General features: G+C 36.6%; 1 protein-coding gene across 1 annotated transcript in view; it reads left to right on the top strand.

Moving 5' to 3' along the window:
* Positions 1-12,273, top strand: part of TNNI3K (TNNI3 interacting kinase) — a gene marked incomplete at both ends in the record, with an annotated part of 280,506 nt that overhangs the window by 68,674 nt on the left and 199,559 nt on the right. The window contains one exon of the mRNA XM_082669170.1: positions 10,661-10,759. Within this exon, the coding sequence (XP_082525296.1) occupies positions 10,661-10,759 (99 nt within the window). The remainder of the gene's footprint in view (positions 1-10,660; positions 10,760-12,273) is intronic.

Here is a 12,273-nt window from a genome sequence, read left to right as displayed (position 1 = left end):
AATTATCCCAAAACTTTGTGGCTTAAAGCAACAAACATTTGTTATTTTGCCATTTTTGTAGCTCAGGAACCTCAGGGTACCTTATCTGGGTCCCCTCACTTAGAGTCTCTCACAAGGTTTCGGGTGGGGCTGTAGTCATCTCAAGGACTAAATGGAGAGAATCAACTTTTGTGTTCACTCTTGTAGCTGTTGGCAGGCTTCATCCTCCCGGGCTGTTATCCAGAGACATCAGTGCCTTGCCACGTGATCCTATTCATAGGAAAGCTCATAATAAGACATCTGGTTTCTATCAGACAGAGTAATGGAGAGATCAAAAGAGGGCAAGTTAGATGAAGTCACAGTCTTTTTGTAACCTAATCTCGGAAGTGACATTCCATAACTTTTGCCATGCTCTATTCATGAGAAATGTCAAGCCCACACTCAAGGGTACTATTTAGCCTCATAGATAATAATACCACTTATGTTTTCTCAAAAACAATAACAAATATATACATAGATGGATTTATAGAGGGATTATGTGTTATGTCTGGAAGATAAGGGCTCTATTAACCCAAGAAACTTGGCATGATTCTATACTCACGTTATTTGGCCCTGTGTTTTCTTAGAATCAAAGAGGACTAGCAGGTAGATATAGTGGCAATTCTATTCTCCAAAAACTAGCAACTCTCTTTTGTTTAAAAATGATTTCCAGTATGCACTCTCTGGATGTCTAGCATTCCAGTGGTACCTCAGAGGTTATTCAAGGAGAAAGGAAGGAGTGCTAAGCTCATGCCCCTTACATTCAGGTGCCACCCAACCCAATTCTATCATAGTACCTCTGCTGAGTACTTATGCTGAGTTCATTAAGTAAAAGTTTGAAAAATTGTTTAAAATGTTTGAGAAACTGGGATTCTAGAGCAATGTTTTTTGGCTATAGCAGTATAGTATGGCATAGTCATTAGGTATGTGGGCTCTGGAACCAGACTGCCTAGGTTTCTTTGTATCCAGGTTCTGTCATTTGCTACACATGTGAAGGGATTGAGAAGTCTGGACTTGATACCACCCACAGTTATTTCTTGGCCCTTTCTGTGTCTGAAGCCAAAACTACTTGGGCAGATTTCATATTGCGCTTCTTTTCATTTTCATTGTAGGCTTCAATTTTTAGTCACTCTGTATTTATCTTAGTTTAACATGACCAATGGAATGGTTAATACATTTACCACCATTATTCCTACTGTTTTCTGTCCTGATAATAGGTCTCTGACTGAACGCTGTGTGTTCTTTTAATAAACTTCTTATCTAGAAAGAAAATTATCTATAATTGATTTCTATACCTGTCAATGCATACTGTTTCATAATCAGTTAAAATATTTTTACAACTGTGGATTTACCAATATCATTGTGTCACTTATTCTAAGTTATTGCAGACCAACATTTTCAATTATCTTGTTAAATAAAGAGCCTGTAGGATGTAATTGATTACCTACATCTGCTGTTCTAAAACAAATTTAGTTAGTATCCTGCAGTTCAACAAATAGTGAATTTTCTGGCTTAATTAATGAGGAAGCTCAAAAAGGGAATCACTAAATATTCCATATACTGTGTTCATAACTGTTAACTCATTAACTGTGCTCATAACTGTTAACTCATTAACTGTTAGCTCATTAACTGTTGATGCTGTCTTTTTTGTTTTTAAATTCTAGCTGCTGGAAATTAATTGATCATTGAAATAATTTTTAGAAGGATTCTTATTACTCATTTTTATCTAAGAGCCAAAATCTTTATGTGTTCCTTCTTACGTTCTATTAGTTTACTGCAACTCACCTTCAAAGTGTAATGTAGAAGTTGATTTTTCAAGTAGAGGCAAATTACATGTTTTCAATAGGTGACTTGGGCTGGAGAACAAAAGTCATGAGAAAACTCTTTGTCATATGGTACTCGCACCTCTCCATGATTATAATGTCCAGAGTGTGTGCAGTGTTGGGAGGAACATCACTGAAAGTGAGCCTAACTTGTACTACAGTTTTCAAGTCTCTACAATAGCAATATAGTGAAAAATGTTGGACCTTTGGCAAGTTATAAAAATAAACCTCATAAGAAAAAAATTGTGGCTTTTGAAATGCATAGAACATGATGTATTCATAACACAGTGAACATTGAAAGCCTGTTTTCTCAGCCAGGGATTTTAAAATAAGACCCTCACATAAGGAAATGCTGCAAAAAAAGTATATCTATAAGGAAGAAAATAGCACAGCAAGATGATGATTAGCTGAAAGGCTCAGATAAATTTGCCCCTCTTTTCTTAAAAGTTTCTCTTCCATGGGCTTCCTTAACAGGCATTCCTTTGCTCTCCTTCCTTCCCACTTTTTAGCCATAAATATCCCACAAATATGTCCTCTTACCTTCTGGAAGGGGTGTTATCTCCTAGCTTTAATTATTATTTTTCTAAAATGGTACCACTTGTATCTTCAGCCTTGGCCTCATGGCTTCTCATCACTCTTCATCCACCAGCTTTTCTATTTATGCTATCATAATTTCCTGAGAAGCTATGGATTTATATAATCAATGGAATTCTTTTATTATATGTATATAAGTTGATATATCTTTAAGCTGTATTTCTACAGCTTAAGAATATGGAGCTTCCCTTTAATTTCTTTGATAATATTATCTTGTGGAATCATTTTCTGAGTAATTTTCAAACCAAATTTAATTTTAACCTGAGATAATAAGAGGAAGATCACATGAGAACCTCATTTCTGTGACAGCCTGAAGAAACTATTTTCCAATAAGTTTTTGTACTCAAATATTTAATTTGAGCTATGTCAGGTTAAAAAAAAAAGTCATTACAAAAATAGTGTTTTAAGTGAAAACCTCTATAACTATATGATAGAGTTCTCACTGAACAGTTGTAATGGGTGTCCAGAAGTCAGTATATATACATAAAAATAAAAAATTCTACAGAAAATAGAGCATAAAGTCAAAAGAAGTGCTTATTAAATTAAAGCAATGCTACCATCTAAAATGCTAAGTAATGTAAGCCTTGAATCCAAATGGATAAGCAATTAGTGGTATTTTTAACTGGTACAGCTTTTGGTAGTTGTTTGAAAACTCTAGTTTTGTTCACATTTGATTGAGGCATTGACCCTAATTGAAACAGCTGTGGTGTTGGAAAAGATCACAATGAACTGCTAAGGGGAATTGGAAGAAACTAGTTATGACAAGTGATTAATCGGAGGGATAGAAACTATAGGTGACTTACTTCACTCTGTACTCCAATAAAGATCTATAAAAATAAATAAATAAATAAATAAAATACCTAGACAGAAAAAAAAAAATATATATATATATAGGTAATGTTCCTACTTCCTAAATTCATGAATTAGGCACAATTTTATCCTCATGCTCATTTTCCCATATAGGCTTCCTCTTTTACAGTCATCATTTATTGATAACTTCCATCATCTCTCCCCATCCCCAGTATGCTGAGTCATGTGATTCTACCATCTTAATGCCTCTAACACCCATTCTCCATCTCTAGGCCACTACTTCTACCTCAGATCATTTTTATCCTTATCTCTTTCTTTTCAACTTACTGCAAGACCCTGCTAACTGACCACTCTAGTTTTGCTCCTTCTTCAATCCATTTGCTAGACTTTTACCAGAAGGATCTTTTGAAGATGTAAATCAGAATATATTTTGCTCCTACTTGAAGTCTCTTGGTGAAACCCCATACGGAAAAAATTTAAGAAAAATCCTAAACTTCTTGTCCTTGTATATATAACTCTTCAAGATCCCTAACATACAACTTCTACTTAGAATAAGTTTTAACTTTATTTATTTTTCAGTCATCTGCAAACAATTACAAAGTCAGGATCATTCTTTTTTTTTTTTTTTTTTTTTTTTGTGGTACGCGGGCTTCTCACTGCGGTGGCCTCTTGCGCTGCAGAGCACAGGCTCCGGATGCACAGGCTCAGCAGCCATGGCTCACGGGCCCAGCCGCTCCGCGGCATGTGGGATCCTCCCAACCCGGGGCACGAACCCGTGTCCCCTGCATCGGCAGGTGGACTCCCAACCACCACGCCACCAGGGAAGCCTAGGATCATTCTTATTGATATACTGGCTATATAGGTATCCTTGAAAATCCTTGAAGAGCAACATCAACCAAGAGCTATATCCTGTACAGGACTATCTGAGATGGCAAGGAATTGCTAGCTGGCTCCAAATAAAAGCACACATAAGAAGAAAAACAGTGGACTTCCCTGGTGGTTCAGTGGTTAAGAATCCACCTGCCAATTCAAGGAACATGGGTTTGAGCCCTGGTCTGAGAAGATCCCACGTGCCGTGGAGCAACTAAGCCCATGTGCCATAACTACTGAGCCTGCGCTCTAGAGCCCGCAAGCCACAACTACTGAGTTCATGTGCCACAACTACTGAAGCCCACGTGCCTAGAGCCCGTGCTCTGCAACAAGAGAAGCAACCGCAATGAGAAGACCACGCGCCGCAATGAATAGTAGCCCCTGCTTGCTGCAACTAGAGAAAGCCCACGTACAGCAATGAAGACCCAACACAGCCAAAAATTAATTAATTAATATCTTTTTTAATTAAAAAAATACAGTATGGGGTAGTATGGTACTTTGGACTCCTATAGGTCTGAGTTTAAACTTTGGTGCTTTTCCTTAAAACTGTGTACTTCTTAACCTTATTTTTCCTATTTTTAAAATGGGGCTGTTAGTAACAATTCCATGAGATTGTTGTGACCATTAAATGAGATATTCTCATTTAGCTCATAGATATTCTCAAAGCACACATTCTAATGCTTCATTCACATTAACAAAAATCAAAGGACAAGTGATAAAGATGAGATCAATGCAGGGGACAGTATAAACCCAGAGTAAAAGTAATTGGGAAATAGAGGGGAAATATATAACCAGACTATGAGTTGCCAAATAAGGTAGACCCTGTATTGGAGGAAGTCTGGGAAAAACACATGCAGCTGGAGAGAGAAGAGAGAGAGAAAGAGAGAGAGAGAGAGAGAGTGTGTGTGTGTGTGTGTGTGTGTGTGTGTGTGTGTATGTTTGTGTCTGTGTGTGTTGTAGAAATAGTAGCAGTAGTAGTAGTAATGATAGAATCAACTAGAGAATGTATAAGGCAAGATATAGCTAATAACTACCACATACTGAATACTTATTCTTAGCTTACCAAGAATATGTCCCAAATTCTTTCCATGTATTAACTTAATTAATACAAGAGAATTAAAGCAGACAAAGGAAATCAGGAGAAAACATAAGATTTAGTGAGGAAAAAGCAACACTTAAGAAACACTTAAGAGATGAACAGAGAGTCACCTCTATAGAGGAACAATAAGAAGTTGGCAGAGAGGTAGGGACCAAACCCAAAGATCGTTATGTCAATCAATCTAAGGGAGGATCGGATCTTAAGGGGAAGACAAATAGTAACAAATGCTGGAGAAGTATTAAAATAAGGAAAAGAGCCAAGAGTGTCCATTGGAATTGACAATTAGTAGGCCTCTGATGTCATGTTCTAGAGAAGTGAGGTCTGAAGTCAGATTGTAGGTGGGCTGAGGATTGAATAGGAGGTGAGGATATGTGAATGAAAGGTGTAGACTACTCTCAAAAGAAATTGAAAATTTTAGGAGAGAAGGCAATGGTTCTATGGGACACAATTGGAACTGGTTATTGAAAGTTAGAACTGGAAATAATTGAAAATTTTCAAATCTAAATCCACTTGCATGTTAATATCTTTGGGATCATTTTGAATTCCTGAGACATAAACTTTAGAAAACATTTTCCTCTAAAGCTTTGATAATACAGATTTTCTACTAAATGGAAATGGATATTAACCCAGAATAGCTTCATGGTTCTGCTCTCTATAAGTCTCAGTAATAAAGGTTAGATAAAGATATACAGAAGAGAAAACTGTAGCTTTAAACAAACTATAAATCCTAAGGAAAACATCAGTGTAAGTTTGAATTTGAGGAAAACTCCAAAGAAGTCATAGGAAATGAGATATCACTTAAAGCCCAGAAAAATTTAATTTCAAAGTGTAGATATTTATTGAAGGTCTACTTGGTAGTATAAGACACTATATTTAATTTTGGCAATTTCAAATCTGATTGATTGCCATTTTATCCCATGTAGAATTTACCGTATTCTACTTTCTCTTCCATGAGACATTTAGTCCCTATTGATACAGTCTTTTTTTTCTTCTTCATCGCTGTCATTGATTTTCATAAGATGAAGTTCAGAGGGAGAGCCAAATGGGACCAACTCAATAAGTTAAAGTCCTACTGTAGGAGAAACATTCAGCAAACAAGAACAATGAGGACCTTTGTTATTGTAGGCATTACTTTTTAAATCTCTGGAATTTTAAATCATGAGGTCTGGCTATTTTAGTTAGAAGGATTAAACTCCAGTACCTCAGGTAAAAAATCTTTTTAACCTGGAGTCAAACCTTCTTGTACTTCATTGAGACAAGCTTAGAACATGAAAAAATAGTTTAAAAAAATTGATATTGTTATAATAATCGTTTACCCACAGTGATAATTAATGAAAAGATTAAGTTGTGAGGATAAGTAGTATAAGTATTTAGAGAAAGAAATGCTAAATACAGTAAAGGATTTGTGGAAGGTTCTCAGAGAACCTGGGGACTGAGCTTGGCCTTGAGACTGGGTATGTTATAGGCAGAGAAAGAGAACAGAGGTTTTCTAGGAAGAAAGCAGAATGTTTGAATAAGTGTTTAAATTACAACCTGGAAATTGTAGAGACTCTACTTGGATCTTTTGAGGAGTCAACTGGCAAATAAAAATATCTTTAAAGGGTAATGTATACAGTAATTCCCTTCTATCAAAACAAAGGGTTCTGATCCATTTTTTTGTGCTCAAAAAATGACCACTTAATGATAGACATTTTTGGTGCTTATTTCTTCCATCAGTAAAGGATACCAAGTTACTAGCCCAAGTTATTAGCCCCTTGGTTCTTTAATAATAATAATACTGATATATATGTCAGTTATACAAATCTAAGTATGATAAAATTCATTTCTATAAAGAGTTTAAAGATTATTAAGATATCCTTTCTGTGATAAGACTTGTTTCAAGTATACAATTTCACCAGTAGTTTTGTTATTTTTGGGGGGAAAGAAATCAAAACTATGTATTTTCTCAAAAATTTTTAATACAACAGAATTTTATGCCCTGCAAAAATCTTAATGAGACAATGTATGTAAAACTCCAGTCACAGTTCCTGGCATGGAGCAGGCACTTGGGATTTGCTAAAGGTTAATTCAAAATAAATGATCAATAAATGTTCGTTGAATTGAATTGTTTAAAATTTCTATCATATAATTGGGTCCTAATTGTTAATGTTTAACTTCCCTTCTGACTGATGGTAGATATATATTCCTTTTTTTGTTTTAACTAGAAATACAGTCCAATTCAACCATTATTTGGATGCCTATTCTCTGCTTAGCATAGTGATGAATAAAAGAGATTCAGTTTGGGACTTCATGGGACTTCATGTAGTGGAAAACAGGTGAAGTTGACCTACCAGCTCTTTCAGGTTCTGGAGTAGGGGAAGCATGGTTAAAATGATTTGATAGGGCTTCCCTGATGGTGCAGTGGTTGAGAGTACGCCTGCCGATGCAGGGGACACGGGTTCGTGCCCCGGTCCGGGAAGATCCCACATGCCGTGGAGTGGCTGGGCCCGTGAGCCATGGCCGCTGAGCCTGTGCGTCCGGAGCCTGTGCTCCGCAACGGGAGAGGCCACAACAGTGAGAGGCCCACGTATCGCAAAAAAAAAAAAAAAAAATGATTTGCTAGATATATGTTCCAGCCTAAACAATATGAGTGCATTTGTCTTAACCACATGACAGGCATATTTGTATATCACGATACATTATATCCCCATAAGATTGCTAGGAGATACACTCCCTATCATGACTTGAAATATAAGAATCAATAAATGCATTCAACTTATATAAATAACCTGTGAAATTATTCAGATAATTCCAGTGTACATTGCTCTCAATAGTTAAATATTTCCTTGAATTTTAAAACAAACTAAATAAAGCCTATAGTTCAATAATGACTCTGTGTGGTTTCATTAAAACTTACATTTTGAAAGTTTCTTAGAAGGCCAACACTTCATAATTAATGACTGTTCAGCAAAAGGTTGACCTTCTGAATGACTGGATAAGTGCAAACTTAGGAGGAAAAAAAAATTGCTTTGGACTATTTATTCAAGCCTAAAAGCCATTATCTTTTAGAATGAAAGTAAGTTCTAGAACTATGCCTAAGAAATTGGCTCTATATTTTAACATTTGAGAATCCTTTTTACAATAAAAATTCATGCTGTCTACTTTCTTTTATGCTATATATAAAATAAGAGAATTTGTAAAAAGCTTCATTTACCTTGATCGTTTGTGACCTCCTTTAAAGGTTCCCAAGATTGAACTCACAGGCATGTGAAGTCTAAGATACCAGACATTTGATATAAATGGCTCCAGCATTCTTTCCAAGCTGATTCTACAAAGCTTCTACTTTCTACTCTACTTTCTACTCAGAAAGCTTCCTCTTATCTGAGATTGAGTCAGTTAGTTCATTTACTTAAAGGTTAGTGTTAATGAGGTCAAGGTCACAGGAAGGGCCTGATGGAAAGAAACTTCGAAGTCAAACAGGCCTAAATTTGAATTCCAGTTCTGCTTCTTACTAGTTGTATGACCTCAAATAGGTTACAAAGCCTCCCTGAGGCTCAGTTTCTTCACCTTTAAAATGGGAGAGTAGAACATATCTTTCTATGTTTTGGAGTGAAACAGAGGCACTCCAGTTACCATTTATGCACTTAGTTCAGGGTCTGATACATAATGTGCCCTCAATAAGTGTTAATTGTAATTTTAATTTTTTTATTAGAAAAACAACTCACTGTACACATTGTGTATTCTGTTGATCATTAGTCAGCAATATCCAAATTTAGCAAAAAGCATTGTTCTTGGAATGTATAGAAGCCTATACACCTGCTTATTATATTTTTGGACCCACCAGAAATTTCAGCTGTTCCAACAGGAATTCCTTTTCTCTTCGTATGACAATTACAATCAGTTCTAATGCTACCCCACTGATTGAATAAACTGTAAGAATAATCATGTAAAATAACATCATTTCAGTTCATATATGCTCAATAAATGGTGTATTGACACATGAACAAATGGATGATTGAATGAATGAACTATTTAATACTCTGGAGCACTTGGAAACAAAGCTTGAGGTGAGAGACTAGAGATTCACTTCCCTGCTAACACTGACTTGCTCCATGACTTTGAGAAATTTCCTAATTCCTTTGATTCTTGATTTCTTCCTCTTTAAAACATACTGGTTTGTTATGTAATGTCCATGACCCCTCACCACTTCTGAAGGGCTCTGATTCAAACAGGCAAGGAAACTTGACTTAGGAGGCAGTTTGTTTCTAGGAACAGAAGAGGTGTGGGAGCATATGTTCCTTGAGCTCTTGGATCTCATCTTCATGTTCTCTCTTCTAAGTCTTAACAGACTTTTGAAAATTTCCCCAAATGTGTATTGTTTTACCAACTGAAGAATAGAGAGTGCATTAAGAAAATTCACAGTGAAAATGAACACATCTGGAGGAAATGATTTCCATCAGTTTTCTAGAGAAAAGAGTCTTAGAGATGAGCCTTTAGTAGAAGAAATCTAAAGGGTGAGCAGATTTGTTGGCAATCTGTGCCTTTCATTGGCCAATAGCTCCTTCTAGTTTTTTTCACTCATTCATTCGTTTATTCATTCATTCATTCAACAAATTCGTGTTGAATGATTACTATTTGCATGGCAACATGCTAGTGTAGGATTATAAAGATGAATTTGATATATACTTTGTCCTTAAAGAATTTGCTCTTTAATAAGGATAAGGCATGTATATAGATTTTTAAATGTTCTAAATGACATGAAAAAAATTTAAATGAGATTTAAAAGGAAGGAAGACTTAATTTTAGCAAATCAGTTGGCAACGAAGGGAGGGAAAGTAAAGAAATCTTGGAAGAGATGGCATTTAGCTTGTGTTTAAACATCTGTAGATTGGACAGAAGAGAACTTTTTTTTTTTTTTTTTTTTTGCGGTACGCGGGCTTCTCACTGCTGTGGCCTCTTCCGCCGCGGAGCACAGACAGGCTCCGGACGCGCAGGCCCAGCAGCCACGGCCCACGGGCCCAGCCGCTCCGCAGCACGTGGGATCCTCCCGGACCGGGGCACAAACCCGTGTCCCCTGCGTCGGCAGGCGGACTCACAACCATTACGCCACCCGGGAAGCCCCAGAAGAGAACTTTTGACTGAGGAAGTAATGTGAACAAAGACTCTGAGAAGTAGGAAATTGAGTGCAGTTTGTTTGTACAGTTGGGTTTATGAAAGGGAGTAATGGGAAATACATTTAAAAGGATACCATCAGATTGACAGGACCTTGAATGTGATAGTGAGGGGCTTGGTTTTCATTTTCTAGGCCAAAGCTAGCCATTGGAGATTGCAGAGAAGGGAGGTGGAAGAAAATTGTGTTTTAAGATGGTGACCCCCGAAGGAGAGTTGTACATTGTAATTGTAAAATGAATTTTGATGGGCAGATGCCACCAATGAATCTCCTAACCCAGCTCTCCTTCTTGTCCAGGCTGCTGATGTACTACTGCAACATGGAGCTAACATCAACGTTCAAGATGCAGTTTTTTTCACTCCATTGCACATTGCAGCATACTATGGGCATGAACAGGTAAGTCAGTGGCATTTCCGAAGCCTGGGGCATCACTTAAGTGTTCCAGGGTTTTCTTGAACTGTACTAGGTTCAAAGAAAGGATATTTAAGATATCCTTTGAATTAGTTTTGCCATCTGCTCATCAGTTCCCCCCTTGAAGAGCTTTTGTAGATCCATAGAAACATAGCAGCTACCAAGTTATACATTTTTACTGACTACTTTAGTACACGAGGGAGGCAGTAGAGTATATGGGTAAGTGGGTGGCTATAGAAATCGGCCTGAATTTGAAAAATTACTAGCTTTATGACCATGTGTAGGTTGTATAATATCCCTGATCCTCACTTTCTTGTCTACAAAATGAAAAAAAAATATTAATAGCACCTACCTCATAGGGTTGCTCTTATGATATTAATTTAAAGTGTTTGGCAAATGCTCAACAAATGTCACTGGGATGATACTAACACTAACAATAAAACAAATCATAAAGCCCATTCCAAAAGTTCTCTGAAAATAGGTAACTTTTAGAAATGGAATTTCCTCTTTTCTAGTAACCTGGCATGTGGTAGGCTAAAAAATGTCTACCAAAATATGTTTACATGTTCACGTTCTAATTTGTGGAACCTGTGAATGTTACCTTAAAAGGGACTTTGCAGATGTGATCAAGTTAAGGATCTTGAAATGGGGAGATTATCCTGGATTATCTGGGTGGACCTGATGTAATCACAAGGGTCCATATAATAGAGAGCAGAAAATCAGAGTGAGTAGTAGGAGATGTGACAATGGAAGCAGTACATTAAAGTGATACAAGAAGGGGCCACAAGCTAAGGAATGCAGGCAGGCTGTAGAAGCTGAAAAGTAAGGAAATGAAAGCCTCCAGAAGGAATGCAGCCTGCCAACACCTTGATTTTGGACTTCTGACCTCCAGAACTCTAAGAGAATAAAAATGTGTTTTTTTCATCCAATAATTTTGTGGTAATTTACTACAGTGGCAATGGGAAACTAATATATGGGATAACCTAGATAAACTAAAAAACAATCACTAAATGTGCTTTAAATATATAATTTTCTTTAAATATATAGTTATGTATCAGAAACATATTTATAAATTTTGATAATCTGTAATTAAGTAATGATACGTATAGAATGCTTTAAAGTTTACAATGTAGCGTCATTCAACAAATAATTTCATTTGACCTTCGTGACAACCTTATGAACTTAATAAGAGTTATCATGTGAGCAAACTCATACTATGGGACAGGCACTATGTTAAGGCCTTTATGTGGATTTTTTTCTAATTTTGCCCCAACCCTAAAATCAGCTGTTATTTATCCCTTCTAATCAATGATACACATGGAGCTTACTCAGGTCAGGTAGCATGCCAGAGTCATGCAGCTAATAAGTAGAAGAGCTGGAGTATGTATTCAGGTCTGTCTGATCCCAAAACCCATCTTCATTCTGTTGTACCGAAGAGCCTCTTCTTACCCCTCTTCTATCAGTGAGCGAAATCATAAAGTCCAGGCCATTTACTGAAG

The sequence above is a fragment of the Grampus griseus genome (assembly GCF_964374135.1).
Source record: "Grampus griseus genome assembly, chromosome: 1".
Lineage (NCBI taxonomy): Eukaryota > Metazoa > Chordata > Mammalia > Artiodactyla > Delphinidae > Grampus > Grampus griseus.
Note: the sequence above shows the minus strand (reverse complement) of the source record. Positions and strands in the feature narration are given on the sequence as shown.